Genomic DNA, 20792 nt, shown 5'->3' on the forward strand with positions numbered 1-20792 from the left:
TTGCATAAGTAACCTGCTTAGGACACTGATGGTTCCAGGAACAAACCACAGACTTCAAAGACCATCGGAGGCCCAGGACCTAACAAGTGAATCAAATCCCCTGGCTCTCCCAAGATCCACTCACAGTGAGTCTGCAGCAACAGAACCCAATTCCACTAGAATAAGAAAAAATGTCATATAAGGGTGCTCATTCCAGCTTCCCAGTGTCCCTTGTGGGTGTAGGGTCTTTGCAGAACTCCATGAGCAGGCAAAATCAGGTTAGAGATAGTGCAAGGAAAACCTGGCAGGCAGCCATGTCAAGTGTTTCTGCCGATATCCATAAAGATATAGACTAAGATAATGGCAGCACCAAATCTGCTATTTGAAACCGAAATACATGCATTGTGTTTATAGAACCTCATCAGGCCACAATACTCAGTCTGGGGCTGGCGCGCCCACAACTTCAGATCAGGTAGACAGAGGGGATGGGACAGCATGGCTTGTTCTGTAATAAATATGACTGCTTTCGGAAGGCCATAAACAGGTGGTTTCATAAAAAAAATTCAAATGCTTCAGGCTTATTTGTATAAAATAAATAGAAGGCCAGTGCACACTCAGCTAATTGCAGCATTTTTTATGAGGCTATGACTGACTACAATTTGGCAAAAGTGAGTCCAACTGAAATAGCAAGAGTGAGGGTTTGGGTGGATTAGGTGAGGTTTTGGAGTGAGAAGCAGGAAGGAGGAAGAAGGCTTTCATTAAGCAGTTCACATTCTGGTAGAAGAAGAAGAAAAAAAAAGCATCCAGACTGATTTTATTTCCATATGAAATGACTTCTTATTTCGTATAGTTCTACTTTAAGTCCTGGAAGATGTTTATAATGGTTGCTTCCAAATCTTAGTTTCCTGAATCCAAAATCTGGGCTCTCTCTGGGAGGCCTCATCGGCTGCTTTGTTTCCCTCATCCAAGGAAAGCTTTTCCCTTTTCTTTCACGTCTGGTAATTTTTTGTTACGTACTAGACATTGTGTTGTCTGATTCAGGCAGATCAGTGTAGGCCTAGATTTATACTTTAGGGGAGTAACTTTCTGGAAAGCCTAGAATGTCTTCTGAGAGCATCTTACTTGTCAGGACTCAGCTCCCTATTGTCTTTCCTCTGGGGATCTTGTGGAGGTTTGCAGGGGTGGCAAAGTCCTCGTTTGTGACTTGAGGACTTCCTGGGGTCTTGGTTGGATGGCTGAGTTAACAAGTAGTTTCATGTTGGCTGGGCTGCAGTGCAACCTTGTCTCTTCCTTTCCCACCATGGAGCAGCTGCTCTTTCATGAGACTCCCAGCCTCACCCTGGACATGTGCAGCCCACTCACAGCCATGGGCTCACGGGGGAACCTCATACAAACTTCTGGAAAGCTGTCACCGTTCCTTCATGTCTGGTCTCCTCTCCTGCTGTGCTCTGCTTGTGGTCCAGCTCACTCCACTCCACTAAGGACATTGTCAACCAACACCAAGAGCCAGGTGATCACGGGACTCACGGCCTAAGCTTCCTTTCTCTCAGGGATGGATTGAGGTCTTGTATCATGTGTTGCAGAGCTGAAAACTATTACCCTACATGTTTGTCCAGTTGCACATGGCAGGGCTGGTCCACCATTTAGTACATTTTTATGCTGCCAGTCACATGAGTGCTGAATGAAAGTACACAACACTCCATATTTGTCCACAGCTATCTCAATGCATTTGGACACTAGAGGCTCCTGATTGCTTGTTTCCCTGGGGTTCCTGGAATCACCCATTCATTCTCTCACTGACTCTTAAGCAAATTCATCCACCCATTCAACCAGTACTGAGCATCTGTGACATGCCAGACACTGTGGAGACACAAAACCGTGGCCCTCATTTCCTAGTGGAGTGCTGCTCTGGACCTCCTCTAAGACCAGACAGAGAATGGAACATCCATGGAGAATTAGATGCCCTCTCACTTACATAACACTATGTCATAGGCACTGTTATAGGCACTTTATACAATGGGTCTTCAAAGAGTTCACAGAAAAATAATGTGAATTATAAAAATCTATGTGCAGATTTCCAAGAGTTTACAACAAAATATGTTACCTTTTATTTTTTCCCTTCCAGCTTATTAAAGGAACCCTGGTATGCACTCATTAACTTAATACCCACAACAAGGCAGGCAGTATTAGAGACAAGGAAACAGGCAGAGCCTAGCCCACTCAGTCACACAACTCAGGAGCGGCAGAATGGTCTGAGATTTCTGAACAGAAACATTAAGAGCCTTGCTGTTTGTGTAAGCTGGGTCAGTGTCAGAGCAGGTTCTGAGAAGTGGTGGGATCGCTGTCAGAAAAATGCCCAAGAGGAGAAGGTGACCGAGTGAGCATGTTAGGCACAGCTTTCTTTTCCTCTACCACTTGCTCGAAAGCATAAAGACAACGTTTTGCATTTAGAATCAGAGAAAGAATGGAAGGCCATTCTCAATACAGGGCTCGAGGGTTCCTTGGGGAAGCGGAGGAGGACAGAAGTGATATTGCTCTAGCAACTCCCAGCTGGAATTTTTAGAGCACTAATCTTGTGGATGCTTCCTGGGACCAGATACAGATGAGATATGCATGTCCCTGCTGGAGACGCAAAACACACATCAGAGAGGGGCCAATATGTCCTGTAGTAAAGGATCCTACCTTATTTAACACATGATTATCCAAACTTAATGACTGCAGTATCCTAACGTGAGTGAAGAGAGAAAGAGGAGACAGCGAGCGAGCATGGTGAATGACTCTTGGAACTACTGTTCTACAAAACACATTCAATTTGCTGTTTAAGAGCAAATTCTAAGCTAAAAAAGGAGTTTTTGAGGTCAAACCTACAGCTACTGCACCAAGTATTGTAGAAACTGTAGTAGTTAGTTACAGGAAGACATTTTATTAGAAGGATTGAGAATAAGAAGGTAAAAACTTATGCATAGGTACATCGTTCTTCATATCCTACCCCAAATGCCATATATGTATATACCCTTAAAAAAACAAAGATAATTTGTAAGCTCCATTTTAATAAAAATACACTTCGTAGAGAACACAGTGTAATGAAGAGTGCCATGTCCATCACCACATCTTTGCGCCATCTCAGTTATCCGTTTCTGGGGACTCACAAGTTATTCATAAGCTACTGTATCAACTCAAGGCAGTTACCCTAACTATTCAGACAAGAATCCGAGAAGCAAGAATTCCCAGAGGCAGCCCAGTACCCTTCCACAGAGACGCACCCGACCTCTCTGCGGCTCACCTAGCCTCTGCCTCGTAGGCGAGTGAGGAGCTTGGTTTCCTGTGCGTTCATTGTAGTCTGCCTGCTCTCTCCTGTGAACTGGAGGTGCCGAGCTGTCCTTCCCAGGACAGCCGAGTCCTGCTACACCAGAATTCATCTTGCGCTCAACTCCTGTTCCACAGCAGCACAGGCACTGCTGGGCATCTCAGCATTTTTATTTCCTGCTGGCTCCTACCAGTTCATCTTAGTAGGTTGCTACCCTCCAATTAACTGTGGCACAGCAATTATTCTGTATTACTCTTGTACATATGTCCCCTCTGCCCAGCTCACCTATCTTATTTTTCAGTATTAGTCTTCCAAATTCTTTCCTTCCTGTTCTCAACAAGATGTCAGGCTACACAGTGGTTAGATTCTGGGTCCCAAGGTATGAGTTTGAAGCCAGGGTTCTTCCTCCCCATACACTCACACCTGCCCGTTCCACTCTGATTTCCTCCCAAGAGGTCAGTGGAGTCTTCAGAGGCTGCACAACACACACAGTTGCAGCCGACCGAATGCAAAATCCAGCTGACTTCCATGAAGCTACTCATTACACAGACCTGCTTTAAAAGGAATTTGATACCTAAAAACATGTAATACGTTGCACATGTTATCTTGAAGAGTGTAGAGCAGTTTACAATAGGTGAAATGAAGGCATCAATTTCTACTTATTTTCTCCTTTAAAAAAAAATAATCTAAAAGTTGGCTCCACTGCAAGGACCCAAGCCCTCTGTGGACTGGTTAGTTGGTGTTGTCACAAAGAAAGTTTCATCTCAATCAGGAGATGCCCCAATGTCTGTCAGGATTGGATAAACAGACCTTGAGCAGAGAAATAGTCATTCTTTTCCTGTTTCCACTGCTCAGCAGAATTAAGGTTTATTTCCCTCTGAGGTTTAAGGAAAACATTTTTGTTCGTGTCTGTTTTTAGAAATGCTACTCTTTTCTACTCCGTGCAGCACACTGCTGTCAAGCTTTCTCACATTCCCTAACCCCATAGCTCCTTTCTTGGGTCCACACTGGCTTCATCTCAATTTGGATACCGTGTGCTTCTTTCCCCCAAAGGTCCCCCAAGACTCCCTTCAGCACATCTTCCACCGTGGCCATGCTTGCAGGTGGTCCACTGCCCGGCCCGCTCATTTCCTAGGCTTTTGTTTGCCACCTATGGACACAAACACACAGTGTCTTCTGTGTGTAGGGACACCAGGCACGTGGCACCCCTTCAAAGGGGTCCCACGTGAGCAGTGCCGTAACTCGGGCAACCTTCCATGTAAAGATCATCAGTGATCTCACCGGTCCTCTACCCACGTGCACTTCTACCAGTTTGCATTCAGCTGGCGAATGCTGTGGCTGCTCAGGCCTCTGAACACAAGGGGTCTGGTTCTAGATTCACCCACTCCAGACCCAACTTCCAGTTCACAGCAAATACCGGAGGAACCCAGCAAATGACAACCGAGGGAAAATCCAGAGGGTGGGCACTTCCTGTGCAACAACTGGCCTCTCTAACAAGTCATCATCAGTGAAACAGGCTGTGCCAGACTAAAGGACACTTGAAAGACAAAACAGTTACGTGTCGCACGAAGGTCTGGCCTAGAGGAACCAAAGGCAAAGGACGTGTTTAAAGCACTGGCGGAGGTCTGCATCTGATCTGAGTGTTAGATTAAGATTCAAAGGTACTGGTGAAGGGGTTTCCAGCTGGGGCACAGGGCCAGGCCCAATTCATGTCCCAGGCCAGCTGAGGCAGGGATTGTAGTAAGACGGAGGTATTGGATGCAATGGCCCCCTGTCACTGTCACAGCCATGTCTCAGCTCAAAACGGATACTCCGCCCAGCACCTGCAGCCTGACAGGGCATGGGTATAAAGCACCTGGGCCTGTTTCGAGACGGAAGGATACTTAGAGGCTTTGGCAGAACCACGGGTCGACTTGCAGCTGGGCGAGGAGAGTGATGCACCCTCCAGGAAGGGTCCGCTGAAGACATCGTGGAAGACCAAGGGCAGCGAGGAGGCCACGCTGGAGCACCAAGTCTTCCCAGGGCCCTGCTCTGGAGCGCAGGGCTGTCGCTGGATGGAGGTGACGTGCGTGCCACTTCACGTTATCGCACTAGACACTGCAGAGTTTTGAGGAGCCTAATGTTTTTGATTCCCCCACATATGCTATTCTGTTGTTTGAAAGTGACAAAAATCGGTCGGCGCCGCGGCTCAATAGGCTAATCCTCCGCCTGCGGCACTGGCACACCGGGTTCTAGTCCCGGTCGGAGCGCCGGATTCTGTCCCGGTTGCTCCTCTTCCAGTCCAACTCTCTGCTGTGGCCCGGGAGTGTAATGGAGGATGGCCCAAGTGCTTGGGCCCTGCACCTGCATGGGAGACCAGGAAAAGCACTTGGCTCCTGGTTTCAGATCAGCGCGGTGCGCCGGCTGCAGCGTGTCGGCCACAGCGGCCATTGGGGGGTGAAACAACAGAAAAAGGAAGACCTTTCTCTCTGTCTCTCTCACTGTCCACTCTGCCTGTCCAAAAAAAAAAAAAAAAAGGAAAGTGACAAAAATCACTGTTTTGAAAAAGAAAAAACAAAAACGAAGAACAAACCAGGGGCCTGGGCCTCTTTCTCATGTCCCCGTGGAGCTGGCCACTTTACATGGCTCTTCTCATCCCATGTCAGAGTTTACAAGGGGAGGGGGGCACTCTACCTTCACTTATACAGAAACCATGCAGCTAAAAGAAAAACAGAAACAAAAAACCAATCAACTAACCCATATGTATTAAAATGGAAAACTAGAGATCAATGTCTAAGAAGGGCAGGTTGTAAAACAGTATGCCCAGTTCTTGGTTAAAAATTATATATATGTACTCTTAGAAAATGATCTGAAAATATGTGTCAAAGTGTTACCAGCAGTGATATCTGGGTGGTAGGACTATGTTGTTTTAATATTTTTTTTTACATTTCTGTCTGACGATATTTTCCAATTTTCTACAATGCCTATATACAGCTGTAATAATAAACGCTTACTTTAAACATGACTCACTTTCTCCCAGAAGGCTTATCCAAGAAATTCCATGTCCACAGCTCATGCCCCGAGTCTCCGGGGTTCCAGCACATCCTACTGCAGACTTTGTGCTCAGCTGTGGCCCTTGTTGCAAGTTCTCTGGTGGGTTATTTTGTGTGTGGCCCCTGTCACTATTCTGGCTTGTCTTACAGTACTGAGTCACGCCTAACAGAATGTATTTGTCACTTAACGAGTGTCATTAGCCAGCACCTGCTGTCTAACACAGCTGACAACCTATTTTAAATTTTATTCATTTTGAAAAGCAGAGAGAAAGATTGAGTCAGAGGGATATCAATTTTTCAGCTACTGGTTCACTCTCCAAATGCCCACAATAGCCAGTGGGGGCTAGGTCAAAGTCGAATGCCAGGAACTCCTACTGGTTTTCCACGTGGGTGGCTGGCAGGGATGTAAGTGCCTGTGCCTTTCCCTGTTGCCTCCCAGGGGGCGCAGTAACAAGAAGCTGGATCTGATCCAGGGCTGGGACTTGAACCCAGGCACTCCAATACAGGATGCGGGCATCCCAAGTAGAGTACTAACTGCTGTGCCAAACGCTCACATGGGCCAACAATGTGACAATTGAAAGCTTCAGAGACTCCAACAAGAACAAGGCTTAGTATTCCACAGACTGGGGAATACATAGGTGATAATGTTTTATCCAAAACATAATAGCCACACTATTAAAAGTCCTATTCAATACCACAGCTAATCTATAAGCCTATTTACCCCATTCTCCAATATCAGTAGACTAAACTTTTATTAATTTATGTAACTCTAAAGATTTTTTCATAAAGCTTGGCTAATTGCTGGAAACAATTCAAGTTCTATGACAAACCCAAATAAGTCCATACAGCTTTATTAGTATCTGATGTGATTCTGAATGCATCCTATTTAATATAAGTCAAAAATTATGGGCAACAGAAAATGTAGAATTCTCACACTTCTCAGGAAGGTCTGATAAGCAGGAAATCCCAAGGAGATATGTGAATTGACGTTTATGTTATGAAATCCTTTTAAAAACATGTTTCACGTAAGAACTCGAAACTGAGCACAGGCGACTCCATTCACAACTCTATCTGGGCGGGAATTAAATGAGTTTTCTCAAAAGGCTCTAAAATGAAACAGTGCAGATAATTCATTCCCAGCTTTCCACCTCAGACCGTGAACGCACCCTCAGGTACTGAGACTCAGACACTCCTCGCCTGCCTGCCGAGAAAGGGACAGTTGGGGAAATACACTCCCTGAATTACGAGCAGAGAGTTTTTCATTCTCATTAAAAACTAGCCTTGCTTTCATTTCGTCTTTTTCACGTTCAAGGCCGTGTGTTTTCTTAACCTAAGTCGATTTCGGGTTCTCTCCAAAAATTACTGTCTCCTTAATTAGTGGAGCTGGCTGAAACACTAAGTCCTCTTTCAGACCTGATCTATCAAGTTGGAAACGGCCCTCTAAGGCTGGGCTCACATGCTCATTTTAAGTAAAAACTCATGTTAATGCTACACAAATGGAGTCCATTGCCGAGAATGTTTTTACTAAGAGATGAGTTGCTACTAAGTAACTTTCTGATATTAAATTATTTCAATTTGTTACATTCTGATATTCCAACCATGTTTTGAGTTCATAAAGCACCTCTTCACCCCGGGATTTAAAAGGTTCACTGCAACATAAATCCATTAATTTTCCAAACTGCCCTACCGAGTCCAAAGAGCATATTCCAACTTTACATACAAAATACTTCCAGAACGAGCTTATAAATCAGTCAGGTTCTAGCCACATGCACAGAGAACCACGATTTTGCAGCTCCCCAACGGGGAGAGCAGAAAATTGCACATAGAGGCTGCTTTGAAATCATCTCATGCAAGCGTCTTGAGGCTGAAAACCCGGCTTGTTTCCCACTCTGTTCAAAAGACCCGTTCAACGAGTGTGTGGCGGCAGATGAGACTGCTATCAGTTCCAAAAATGGCTTACCTATTGATGTAACTGAGGGCGACATAGGTTGGCTGCTGCAGTTCTTGTTTCTCTAAAACACGTGGATCGGTATCTGTAATGAAAACACAATTATGATTTTTTTTTTTTCAGATTTTGCTTCGGAACACACGAGGCTCCCCAATGCAAAGTAACAGAGGCTAAACAGAAAGAGAGATTAGTTTCATGCCCCTCTTTTTTAGAGAAAACTCGGCCAGCAGAGCACAATCATTTGTTCATTCATTCATAAATAACAAGATATTGCATTACTTTTCGAGGGAATTCCAAACATCAACAGTGATAAAATGCCCATCTGTCACACAAACTCCTGCACAATCCCCCTCATAAATATTGGTTCTCACTGCTTACAGTTACAATGTTGGCATGGTTTTCGGTGGTTAATCGGCCTAAGAAAGAAAGTCTCTGTTAATTATGCTCACTTCAATGCTGGAACAAATTAGTTTCCATTGGAAAGCTCCATCAATTTGGAAATCTACTGAGTATTGTTCCTGTTCACTGAACACTTTTCTGTGTTTGAATTCATATTCTGGAGGGCAGCTCTTCTCCTTTTTAAATGCATAATGAGTTCATTCTAACTTCCCTACACTCACAATGGGTCAGGAGTCAACAAGCCCCACATTCACTAGAGGGGCTGCCCCCTCCCAGGGACAGCCTCCACCTCCCAAGCAAGGCTCCCGCTCCTGAATGGTGCGCCCCCAGCTCGGCACCAAAATCTCCTTTTCACACAGCCTCCAAACATGTCCTCAAGCTTCTCACACAGACAATGTGCAAAAACCCGCATGAGCGTGTGCAAAAACAACGCTTAGACAATCATCCGAGGGAAGCAGTGTGAGGGCACCTTTTGTTCTCTCAGAACAAGGTTCACACACTTCACCCAGATCTCTTTTCATTGCAGCCTTGTTTAAAACCATCTCCTTATTAGAAGTCTTCCCAGCTGCGCTTGGCGGGTCACACCTTCTTTGATGTAATGACAGGTGTTGTTTCAAGCACCTCCACACAGGAAGTGTTTACTGCACGCTGGAGATGTAACGTACACGCACTAACTCCCAAGTGCATTAACAGGTGTTGGGGCAAGGGGAGCGACACGGTGGCAGAGAACCTGGGTGGCAAAAAAAAAACGATAGCATAAAAGCCCGTTTGCAATGCTTTCAAATCCCAGACTCAAACTGGACATCAGTGCCAGTTGTATTCTCCATGTCAAAGAACCTCCTGTTCCCTTTATTTGTTGTGTTTATACCAAAAATTCCAGGGAGCCATTATTCAGAAATCCTGCTTCCTGGGTCTTTGCCACTGTAGGTCCTCGAAAGCCAGATTTTGAAATAAGAGACAAAGAGTCGGGGCTCGCAGTGCTGGCAGAGCGAAGGAGAACAGAGCAATGGCCCAGCACTTCCTCCCCTCCTGCACAAGCAGCCGGGGCTCTCAGACAAAACAAGGCCATCTCTAAACGCAAGGAGACACTCTCCATGGGGACGCATCCTTTTCCAACACAACTTCACACCCATCCACATTTGCCACAGTCCTGATGTAGAGACGGGGGGCCGAGGCGACGGTAAGGAGGCGGTAGAGCAGTGCCCAGAAGCCACGGGTGCTCTGTCCAAAGCATGGTAGGCTGGCGTGTGCCATGCTGGGCAGGCTGGGGTGCAGCTGGACCTGGACACACCTGGCCCGCGAGGGCTTGCCGGGAGCTTAACCAGCTAAGAAACCATGTTGGAGACAAAAGCCATGAAAACGGGATGACGGAGGAAGATAAGGAAGAACAAACTGACCACTGCAAAGGTCACTGGGAAATCCCTCCAGCACTCAAAATGGTTTCAGCTCTAGTTCAGGAACTGACCGTTGAGGGGCCTGAGCTCGATTCACTTAAAATCATTCCTTAAAAGAGACATCTGGTGCATGATGACATAAGTATGTTTGGGGGGAGGGGTGGGAAAGCACCCTTCTGAGTCTAAACTTTGTATAAAAAGGAGAATAGTTAAGAGGCCCATGAACATTCTTGTATTTTCACTTTGGTCTCTATTTCTTTATTCCTGTAACCTGCTGGAAACCTAATGTCATTCCCTCAAACCATCTCCTACAGGCTTCCTTTATACTCAAATTATCAAAGTTATAAAATATAGTGAGAAATTACTTCTCCAGGGGCCAGCACTGTGGCGTAGTAGGTTAATTCTTTGCTGGAGGCACCAGCATCCCATATGAATGCCAGTTCAAGTCCCGGCTGCTCCACTTCTGATCCAGCTCCCTGCTGATGGCCTGGGAAGGCAGTGGAAGATGGCCCAAGTGCTTGAGCCCCACTCCCACATGGGAGACCCGGAAGAAACTTCTGGTTCCTGGCTTTGGATCAGCCCAGCCCTGGCCATTGTGGTAATTTGGGAAGTGAACCAGTGGATGGAAGACCTTTCTGTCTCTCTGTCCGTAACTATGCCTCTCAAATAAATCAATCAATCTTTAAATCACACAAAAATAAGTTACTTCTCCAGACTACCCAGAGTTTTATTTTTTCCTTTTTATTAGTATACACATTTATACACACACCCCACACACACATATTTCTATTATTTTCTTCATTAAGCTCTGCTGTCTCTCTGTGGGAAGAAAGTACCTTGGATAACATCCCACAGTGTTCGATGCTTGAAGTAAAGGTGCTGGCCCATGGCACTCGCACCAACCGTGTATCGTAATCTGGGGTCACAGAGGCAAATGCCCAGCATTCCCTTTACAAAGTAAGCTTTTGAAATTCTTTACTGTGCCCCTCAACATTTCATAACCTGTGCTGGACATTCGCTCACATATCCACAAATTCTGAGAGGTAAACAGACTGCTGGTGGCTTCCAAATGTCCCCTTGCTCATAACAACAACAACAAAAAAATCATTTGGACCTAACTTGGTGGGATCTTCCTTTTTCTAGAATGCACACTCTTGTGTCCACCAAGACAGCAGGACTTCTGGTCAACTATACTGTGCACTTGCTCCTCATGTGGGATCTCTGTCCTTAATGTGCTGTACATTTTGATTTAATGCTATAACTAGTATTCAAACAGTATGTTTCACTTTGTGTTTCTATGTGGGTGCAAACTGTTGAAATCTTTATACTAATTGATCTTCTGTATATAAAGAGAATTGAAAATTAATCTTGATGCAAATGGAAGGGGAGAGGGAGCGGGAGAGGGGAGGGTTGCGGGTGGGAGGAAGCTATGGGAGGGAGAAGCCATTGTAATCCATGAGCTGTACACTGGAAATTTATATTCATTAAATAAAAGTTAAACAAAAAAAGAAACAAACAAAAAAAAAGTTGCACTTTGTAAATTCACATTTATTAAATAAAAAATAAATATTTGTGCAACTTCCCATTCCATGAAAATAAGCAATTTTAACATTATTTTACTACATATGTATATTTTATGTCTCCAATCAGAGTTTATGTTCTTTTTGGATGATAACCTTGGTTTCTGTTTTTTCCACATACTTAACGTGAAAAATATATGAAACTTTGCAAATAAAGGCTATCTTTCCCTTGGGAAAAAAAAAATCTTTTTTTTAGGTGAAATGTTTCCTTGGACAACATGTTTCCTTGGACAAAATGCTTCTTTTAAAAAACCTCTTAACACTTCAGAGTTCTTAAAGCAAAATGAGGCACGCGATGTCCACACATGAGGAGTTATCTGCCAAGCACCATGGGAGCACAGCCTCAGGCGCTGGGCACCAGTGACCAGCAGCCCGGGCACCGCTTCCTGCCGGCTGCAGCATGCTGAGCAGGACTCATCACTTTTCAGATTGCATGACACCGTTGCACTTTGACCGTGAGGTACCCAGTAGCTGCCTTGACTGTTTCTCCCTCTCCGACCCAGTTGACTGGTGCTGACAGCTCTCTACAGGAAAGGGCTAGAGAGACAAATGAGGAGGGGCTTGCAGGCGGGCTCTCTGGTTCCCCCAGGTGCTGCACAGTGGTGCACTCCTCAGCAGGATGAAGACAAGAGGACGGCAGCAGTGGACTGGAGACAGCGACACTATCTGCCCAACACCGAGTTCAACAGAATGAAGTGCCCATCCCATGCACCACGCAGCCAGGAATGCATACATGTGGTGAGCAGCTCCATCCAGGAACGCAAGATGAGAGGTGATGGGCAGAGCATCCGCTCTCCCAGATGTCTCCCCAGCTTGTCTGTCTGCGACACTGATTAAAACCGTAGGAGTGCAGTGATGGCTACGACCGCTGTGAGGTATAACCCACTTCAGTATGTGGTCTGTGGGACAGAAACACTCACAGTTGTTATGGCCATGCAATGCTCCTTAAGCCGGCAATTGGGAAACCTGGAAACTGGCTCTTGATCCGACACTCTACCTCTTTTGTATCAGGGAGGAACTACAGGAAGACAAACCTCAGCTTCTCCCCCCCAGGGCTGGGAAGAGCCACACACAGGAATGGCGGAGTTTAGGACCCTGTTTTCTGCTTTCACACTCTCCCCCTCGCACAGAGGTCCAGGTGACTGAAAGCTAAATACAGTCAAATATTAACACGCTCTGAAATGTACTCGACACTCAGCGCACTTCACCGTATCTGAAGCCCAGCATCCTCAAAGCTGACTGGGACGTGCCTCTTCCTTCGTGACTACCTCAGGGTAACATTGTGAACACACGTCTCCATAACAGGACTCGTGCAGCACCGCACATGGGCCCAGAGTGGACGCCACGGGTAGCTCGGGTGTCCTCATGATCACGGGTTTATGGGCTCAAGTAAGCTGCAAAGGGATTGTCACAACATTAGCTCCCCGTGCTATGTAAGGGACAAGAAAAATGCAAGGCAGAAGGCAGGAACAAGGGCAGGTTTCTTACCAGCAAGTCAAGTGCGATGTAACCAAGCAAGGCCAACACCACGGATCCCGTTCTGTTGGGTCTCTAAAGCCTCTGTTCACCTGTTTTGCTGTTTCCAACAATGGAACCGATGGCCACCAGGTGTCTGCACTTGAGACATTTCTGACACACAGCCTTTTGTGGTGCCATCCTCAGCCCTACAAGAAAACTCGGGGTTCTCTGCTGAGTCAGCTCAGACTCATTAACAGGCTCTGACCACGCCTGAGCTCGCCTACACTTGGAACTATTCACAACTTGAAGCCAAAGCCAGCTACACTGCCTTGCAGCCAAGCTAATGAGGACCTAAGGCAGCTCAAGAAGGCCTTCTTCAAACCCTGTAACCCAGAATGCCAGGTTCCTCCACGTGTGTACGGCCGTGGTGGGAGACAGGGGAGGCTTTGCAGCACTGGAAGACCATGGAGAGACAACGCCCACCTGGGCAGATGAGTGATTTGGAGATCTGGGCTGGATTCAAAACTTTTCTTCAGAATCACTCAGCCACAATTAATGGGTGCTGTCTGTTCTCGGCCTGCCCCCAGTTGTTGAACTTGCAAAGCCACAAGACTTCAGAGTTCCTTCAGCATAGCCATGCACAACGTTCTAGGCTGCCTCCTTACCCTGCACCTGTGCCTAAGAAGGGCCATCTCCTGGGGGCAGCCTCTTCCCCTGCACTCTTTCCAGATGAAGAACTTGTCTCAAACTTTCCTCTCTCCCACACTTGCTCAGTGCCTGGCACATAGGGAATTAAAAATACACGTGGAACAACTGCTTTCAAGGTGAGTGCCTCTATCCAGAGCCTTCTGTAAGCTTTCCACTGCTTGGGTCTTACGTAGGAGCTGAGGACAGTCAAGGAATGAGCACTAGACACTGGAGGGAAAGGTCCTGAACAGGATGGAAAGATTCCAAAACGAATGAGGGATGGTGGCAGCAAAGACAGGTAGGGAGGAGGAGAGGGAGGAAGAGCAGGAGGAAGAAGGCAAGTAGATAGGAGCAAAGGGGCAAATAAATCAAGTGCTGGGAGCTCAGGTCTTAGGTCCTCGTTAGCTTTTACACAGGCAGGGCCAGGGCCAGAAGCCCCATTGTCTTAAGTCCGGCTGGGCCAGGGTTCTTATCAGCACAAAGGCTACCCACGCTCCGAGTCAGGTCATTGCTGGCATGCAGCTGTAACACTGAGCTAACTCCACACAGACCATCTTTATAGCTTCCTTGAAAGCCCAGCACAGTTCTGCTAAGACTTCCACTCTACTTTTAAGACTGCATCTGTTGAACCAACAGTTTACAAAGACTAACTTTTAATTCATGGCTAGTTTACTTCAGCTGCTGAAATAAATATTTCTTGTTGGCAACGGACTTAAAAAAAAAAAAAGAAAGAAATCATACAATTGCACATTACCAGCCTTTGAATGGATCAACTTTTCCTGAGTTTATAGACACGTCATTTGAAACTTTTCCCAAGACATAATTTCCATTACAGGGAAGTCAGTGCAAATTACAGTGAGATTCTTGCTTTCCCAAATTCAATGTGAAATCCAGATGCAGCTGAGTGTCGCCGTAAACTTTATGAGTTAAATATCTAGAAGTCAGGGGCACCGTGCGGCAGGCACACTAACACCATCTATTTAAAAAGGCATTGGTGTTCACGTTTGTGGCCACAAATGAATGAGTAAACACTGTTCAGCCAGCACTCCAGGGGGCTGACTGACACACACAGCACGTTGCAGCCCTATTTCTGGCAAAGCCAAAGGGTTAAAGTTGTCAGAAAGAGACATTTCTGGCTTGCATACATTCTAATTATTTACCAGTTCATCAAACACCTATGTTCATTGATGGCCGATTCTTTTTTTGGTAACCAAAATAAACTTATCTTTGATTCCCTGTTTCCACAAATGTTTTGGAGTATTGTGTGTGTGTGAAATGACCCCATCAGTCGGTAATCCTCAGTGGTGGGGTCCCTTCTGGTCCTCCCGAGTTCCTGCCTTGTTACCTCTGACAAAAGAGCCCGTGACAGACCCACGTGGCTGCCAGGTGTTCTTGTGCGGGCATCACCTGGACAGGTGCATACAGCAGCCCTGGTTACGGGGGCAGGGGGGATATTGGGTCTAAACATCAATCAGGTTCTTTCAACCTGACTTTAAATAGGCCTGCTTAAACGCACCCATAGCTGTACACATACACATGTGCACACACACACAAATATATGTGTTGTTTTCCCCGGAAACGAACCTCATGATGGGTCCAAGCCGCAAGAAACACAGCAACTGGTCATCAAGGGGCATCTATGTCACCCCTGCTCAGGGACAGAGTGACAGGCAGGCGTCTGGTGGCAAAGATGGCTGCTGGTGAGCGAGGCTAAGCAATAAGAAAACAGGCAAAGGCAAGGAGGCCCTGGGTTTCCGCTCCAGGCTCGAAGGGAACTATGTTTGTGAGAAGACCTTCCGTCTCACCCAGCTGTCCTGAGGCTCTGGCCTTGGTTGCCTCAACCACGCCCTCGCACTGCACCTTTGTGAATCCATCTCATCACCCCGCAGATGATGGGGTGTCCCCATCATGGGAGCTCCTCAATCCCATCACAGAGCCACAGTCCTAAACCCAGAGCTCTGTAAATGACTGCATCCCTGATGATGGACACAGAATGACCTAAGGAGTGTCCGGGGCGTGCAGCGACAACATCGTCACCAAGGGAAGCATCCGGCTAGAGAGCCCTGTCTAGGAGAGACTGTGTAAATGCTGACACGAGAGGAACACATGGTCAACCACACGTGGTCAGAGGACTGCAAAAGGACACAGGATTCAGAAGGACAGGGGAGGGTGGGAGGCGAGCACAGATCTGGGAAGGCTTTATGGAGGAACCACGCCCGCTCTGAGGAGAGTGGGCACCGGCAGTCATCGGTAGCAGGTGCAGCAAACCTCAGAGGGCAGTGAGTTTGGGGCAGCCAGGACAGGGCCCAAGCGTGTGGGTTCTGCGGGCAGGCAACTGAGAGCCAATGTTCATTACGGAATATTGATGGAGGCTTTGGGAGAGTGGTTCTGGACCCTGGGCAATTTTGTCCCCAGCCCTTAGGGACATTTGACAATGCCTGGAAACAGCTGGAGGCAAGATGCTGAGCAACCTGGAGAGATGCTGCTGAGCACCTTCCTGCACACAAAGGACAGCCCTGCTGGGACCGCCTGGTCTCAGCGCACCGAGGCTGAGCTGCTCTGCTTAGAGCCACCACCCACCTCGTCTCCGCACGCGCATGCTCTAAAGGCTGGCTGCAGGAAGTTGCAAAAGCAGAATGGGGCCGGTGCTGTGGTTCACTTGGTTAATCCTCCGCCTGTGGCACTGGCATCCCATATGGGCATTTGGTTCTAGTCCCAGTTGCTCCTCTTCCAGTCCAGCTCTCTGCTGTGGCCCAGGAAGGCAGTGGAGGATGGCCCAAGTGCTTGGGCCCTGCACCCGCATGGGAGACCAGGAGGAAGCACCTGGCTCCTGGCTTTGGATCGGCGCAGCGCCGGCCGTAGTGGTCATTTGGGGGGTGAACCAGTGGAAGGAAGACCTTTCTCTCTCTCTCTCTCTCTCTCTCTCTCTCTCTCTCTAACTCTACATATATTTATATATAAAAGCAGAGTGGCACAGAGTTTGTTTGAACCTAGATAAGAGTCTGGCTTTCTTAATGAAAACAAAGAAATTGAGTTCATTAAAAAAAAATACACAACATACTGAACACTTGCCATGTGCCCATCGCTCAGGGGCACGAAGGCTCACAGGGGAGCATGAGCGACAAACACAACTCAGCACAGGGCAATGACGTGTGGCCAATACGGAGGAAAGCACTACCTGCTGCTAGAAACAGGATTCTTGGCAAGAACCAGGGAAACTTCACGAAAGAAACGTTCACAAGAAGCTTGAATAAATCCTGCAGTGAGCAGAAGGTGAGTGGGAAGAGAACAGGGGTTGAGCAGCTGAGCCAAAGTAGGGAAGAGCAGGGCTGGGCAAGAAGTCCTGTGTGGCAAGACTGCTCGAGGCTGCATGTGCCGACAGGGCCACTGCCTGGCAGGCTTGGAAGGGGCTCCGGGAACTTAGGCTGGATGGATTCTGCAGGCAATGCAGAAACACAGGAGGTTCACCCTGGTCATGCTCCCACTTCAGAAAAAATAACCAACACTGGGTTTAGGAGATGGGGGCAAAACCGGGCTGCAGACAACTTAAGCTTCAGCCAAAGCAGAAATAGAAATCTAAGATGCTTCTAACGAGAAGCAAGCAAGCGTCTCCTGACCCAAAGTAAAGACGTAATGAGAAAGTGCAGGGGGATTGAGAGACCAGAACATGAGCTCTGCTTTGGATGTGTGGGAAGATGCTTTGCAGACCCAGGGAAGGGAGAGATAACAGACTCATGGCACAGACTGGATGAGCAGAGCTGAAGGCCCCAGCCCCACAACACACATCCTGACAGGCCCACTGCATGGCCCACGAACAGCCACAGACAGGAAAACCCTTGGCAAGACCCTGGTTATCCTGTAACTCAGCCACACATCCACCGAGAACTAGGCCCACTAGAACCTCCGCAGTGTTCCAGGAAAGCCTGGGGCCACATGCACACCAACAAAGCCAATGGTTAATTCCACGAGGGGGGGGTATAAGACTGGTGGGCTGGGGAGAGAACAGACTGCAAGTCACCCCGAGTACAGTGTTTCAGTAGATCTGGAACTGTGATCACCCCCTTGTCGGAGCCTGCTCCTGCTCCCTGCTGTGGCTGCCGGGGTACACTCGACTCTACACACGCCCCCTGCCTCAGTCAACATGTGCCAATGCAACACCTTCCAGTCATTATTTTCACGCATGCTTTCATGCATAAGATGTTGGTTATGATAGGACTTTCCCTCTTGGGTTGCAAGGGGGATTGAAATCAGCCACGTGTCAGGTGCAGTTACAGCTCAGTGTCCCTACAGTGTTTTGAGATTAAAATCTGCACTTTTAGGGCTTATCTCCATTTTATAGTCAGTGGCATAACGATGCACAGAAGAGCTGAGAACTCGGTTCAGCCACGTGAGCATGGCAGGGACGGCTGGCTGCTAAGTTACCATCCCCTTGTCCCTCTGCATCACTCGGCAACACGGCTGCCTGGCAGAGGCCACATCCCCCAGTCACCATGAGCCAGGTGCATCCACATGGCTAGGTCCTAGCCGGGAGGACGGAGGCTTTGGGGACATGTCCTTCCCAGGCCCCACACCTCGTGGGAGTGCCCAGCTCCAGACATCCTGAGGGTGACAAAGCCATGGTTACGGGAGGGTTTCTCGGTTGCGCAACATCAACCCAAATCTTAACTGAAACACAAAATAACCAGAATGATGGTTTGGCTGGGTTGAAGCTCTAATCAGAAACATGGAATATTTTACATCTTCCCTTATTTTTCTGAAACAGTAAAATTCTTTAAGAATTTATCATTCTGAGTTTATGAAAAGCACAATACAGTCATCCCAGCACTACCACAGCAGCTGTGGCGAACTCTACACCAGCTTGATTACAGAATGGGAGAAGGTAGAGAAAATGATCCTATCAGACTATGGCGCCATGGGTTGCTTTAAGACTTCCTGCAGAATTGGTTATTAGTGGGCAATAATGAAGCAAATCACACATGCATATTACTTCTGAGCTATGAACAATGCAACCAGCAGTAACCTTTGGGGCTGTCACGATCTTTTCAGGCAGGCAATTAAAGTGAAAAATGAGAGTGTGCACAACTTCCATCACCCCCTTACTACATGTAATAACACCACCTACAAACAGTGACACCGGAGTGGGACTCACTCTGCATATTTATTAATGCAGATCTGTTTCCATTTGTTCCTCTAACCCATCCCATCCCCACCTGCCAAAAAAAGTTATTTGTAAAGGGCAGCTCTGACACCACGGATTGAATGTACCAGAAACCTGCACACACTGTGGTATCTCTTCTTTCCCCCGACTGAAATGTAAATTTAGGACAAGCCTGAATTCTAGAGGAGCAGAAGTTGATAAAAAAAGGAAGTCACAAAGTAATCAAGATGAAAATAAAAACTGGCACTCATACACACAGAGCAGCAGAGGTGTAGGTCATGACCTGGGTGCCAAACCCTGAAGACCCCCCCGCCCCCACCAGAGGCCCAGGTCTCAGCAGGTCCGGAGGCTGCAGGCTTACATGGGTCTGTACTAACAATGCCATAAGGACTGAAGCACCTGAGAGGACTTTAAAGGTCTATTTATTTTTATTTTCTTGACAGGCAGAGTTAAGACAGAGAGAGACAGAGAGAAAGGTCTTCCTTCCGCTGGTTCACACCCCAAATGGCTGCTATGGCCAGCATGCTGTGCCGATCTGAAGCCAGGTACCTCCTCCTGGTCTCCCATGTGGGTGCAGGGCCCAAGCACTTGGGCCATCCTCTACTGCCTTTCCGGGCCACAGCGGAGAGCTGGACTGGAAGAGGAGCAACCGGGACAGAATCCGGCACCCCAACTGGGACTAGAACCCGGGGTGCCAGCACCACAGGCAGAGGATTAGCCAAGTAAGCCATGGCACCGGCCCCAAGAGAACTTTAAAGATTTATTTGAAAGCGAGAGAGGGATTGGTCTTCCATTAGCTAGGTCACTCCCCAAATGGCCTCAATGGCCAGGGCTGGGCCAGGCCAAAGCCAGGAGCTTCTTGTGTGTCTCCCACATAGGTACGGGGCCATCTTCCACTACTCTCCCGGCTACTGGCAGAGAACTGGACCAGAAGTGTAACAGCCAGGACATGGACCAGCACCTGCATGAGATGTTGGCATTGCAAGTGGTGGCTTTACCCGCTGCACCCCAGTGCCAGCCCCAACCTTGGAGCACTTTAGCAAAGTGGCAGGGATAGCTATGGAGAGCGCGTCCTGGTCAGCCAGTGGGAACAGATCCCTCTCCCCAGGAGAAGAAACTCCTGTACTGGAGGCCTAATCCTGCTGCCTACGGATCCATCAGCAATGCTGCACCACTGGGCTCCAGCCACTTCCTTATTTTTTTCAAGATTTATTTATTGTTAAAGCATAGTGACAGAGTGGCGGGCAGAAGGGGAGGCGGGAGAGAGAAGGGGAGGGAGGGAGAGAGAGAGATATCTTCTATCCACTTATTGACTCCCCAAATGTCCAGAACAGCTGGGCCAGGCTGAAGCCAGGAGCCAGGAACTCCACTTGAGTCTCCCACATAGATGGTAGAAACCTAAGCACTTGGGCCATCATTCACTGCTTCCCAGGATGCCCTTGGAAGCATGGAGTAGCCAAGATTCACTGGGAACTCCAACATGGAACGTGGGATCCTGGTTGGTGGCTTAATCCACCTTACCTCAACACTGGCCCGTTCACCCATTTCTAAACAAAGTTTCTAGTTCTGGTCTCAACCAGACACAGCATGTCAGTATCAGTTGGGTAACTCAGAAGAAAAATTCCAATGCCTGGGACAAGCCCCGAAAGATCCTAACAGGCAACCTGGATTGACAGCTCCTCCTACAGACTCCTGGATGGCTCAGGAACTGGGTGAGGGCTGGAGAACCGCTTAGGACAGGTGTTCAACCCAGCACTTGGCTTTCCCACACCCACCGCATGGAAAAGGTCATCGTGAAATTGGAAGTGGATTGTTAAATGTGATTTAGTGGATTCAGAAGTAAATTCAAC

At 47.6% G+C, this 20792-nt stretch overlaps 1 protein-coding gene across 1 annotated transcript in view; it reads right to left on the minus strand.

The window, feature by feature from the left end:
• The window catches only part of JAZF1 (JAZF zinc finger 1), a 331686-nt gene that overhangs the window by 136081 nt on the left and 174813 nt on the right, over positions 1-20792 (minus strand). Inside the window, exon 2 of the mRNA XM_062179040.1 lies at positions 8279-8351. Coding sequence (XP_062035024.1) covers positions 8279-8351 — 73 coding nt within the window. The remainder of the gene's footprint in view (positions 1-8278; positions 8352-20792) is intronic.

The sequence above is a fragment of the Lepus europaeus genome, chromosome 20 (genome assembly GCF_033115175.1).
Source record: "Lepus europaeus isolate LE1 chromosome 20, mLepTim1.pri, whole genome shotgun sequence".
NCBI classification, from domain to species: domain Eukaryota; kingdom Metazoa; phylum Chordata; class Mammalia; order Lagomorpha; family Leporidae; genus Lepus; species Lepus europaeus.